Below are 1,089 nucleotides of genomic sequence, written 5' to 3'. Positions count from 1 at the left end.
GGAATATATCTTGAAGAGGCCAGCAATAATCAAAAGAAGACAATCCGACATTTGGCAAAGAACTATTTTCCAAGTGGGGAAATCCTTTTTAGGAGGACTCCAGACTTAGGATTCTTAAGATGTGTCGATGCTGCAGAAGCTAATAAATTAATAAAAGAAGTACACGCTAGAGTTTGCGGCCCCCAAATGAATGGGTTTGCCCTTGCTAGAAATATCCTGAGAACCGATCACTTCTGGATGACTATGGAAGATCATTATCGCAAGTATGTGCAGAAGTGACCAAAATGTCAGATACAAGGAGATTTGATTTGAATGCCTCAACATGAGCTTTATGTGATGAGTTCACCTTGGCCTTTTGTAGCTTGAGGTATGGATGTTATCGGACCGATAGAGCCACCGGAATCAAATGGGCATAGATTTATTTTGGTTGCTATTGAATACTTTACTAAGTGGGTCGAAGTTGCTTCATATAGATTCGCCATCAAGAAAGTGATTACAGATTTTATAAGGAATAGCTTGATTTGCCGATTTGGGGTGCCAGAATCGATCATTACTAATAACAGGTTAAACTGGAATAGTCATTTGATGAATGAGATTTGTGATCAGTTTAAAATTATTCATCTTAACTCGACTGCATATCGTCCAAAAATGAATGGAGCTGTGGAAACCGCCAATAAGAACATCAAGAAGATTTTAAGGAAGATGGTCGAAAATAATAGGTCATGGCATGAGATTTTACCCTATGCTCTACTAGGGTATCGTACGACAGTTCGAACCTCCACCGAGGTAACTCCTTATCTACTTGTTTATGGGAATAAAGCTGTGATACCTGCTGAGGTTTAAATACCTTCCTTAAGGATTATTCAGGAAGTCGGACTAAGTAATGAAGAATGGGTTCACACTCACTATGAACAACTCATGTTGATTGATGAAAAGAGAATGGTTGTTGTGTGTCACAGTCAGTTGTATCAGCACAAGATGATTCATGCCTTTAACAAGAAAGTAAGAGCTTGATCTTTCAAAGTTTGGCAATTGATTCTCAAACGCATATTCCCTAACCAAGAAGAGTACAAGGGAAAGTGTCACGAC

At 38.8% G+C, this 1,089-nt stretch overlaps 1 protein-coding gene across 1 annotated transcript; it reads left to right on the top strand.

The window, feature by feature from the left end:
- Window positions 1–369: 369 nt before the first annotated feature.
- On the top strand, window positions 370–843 carry LOC124893131 (uncharacterized protein K02A2.6-like). The gene has a single exon (XM_047404240.1). The coding sequence runs from the start codon at window positions 370–372 to the stop codon at window positions 841–843; it is 474 nt and encodes a 157-aa protein (XP_047260196.1).
- The last annotated feature ends 246 nt before the right edge of the window (window positions 844–1,089 follow it).

The sequence above is a fragment of the Capsicum annuum genome, unplaced genomic scaffold (genome assembly GCF_002878395.1).
Source record: "Capsicum annuum cultivar UCD-10X-F1 unplaced genomic scaffold, UCD10Xv1.1 ctg54340, whole genome shotgun sequence".
NCBI lineage: Eukaryota > Viridiplantae > Streptophyta > Magnoliopsida > Solanales > Solanaceae > Capsicum > Capsicum annuum.
The sequence above is the reverse complement of the archived record's forward strand: the minus strand, read 5'-3'. Positions and strand labels throughout refer to the sequence as shown.

Coding starts and splice junctions, on each gene's coding strand:
- LOC124893131 (XM_047404240.1), top strand. CDS start 370: ATGGATGTTATCGGACCGATAGAGCCACCGGAATCAAATGGGCATAGA.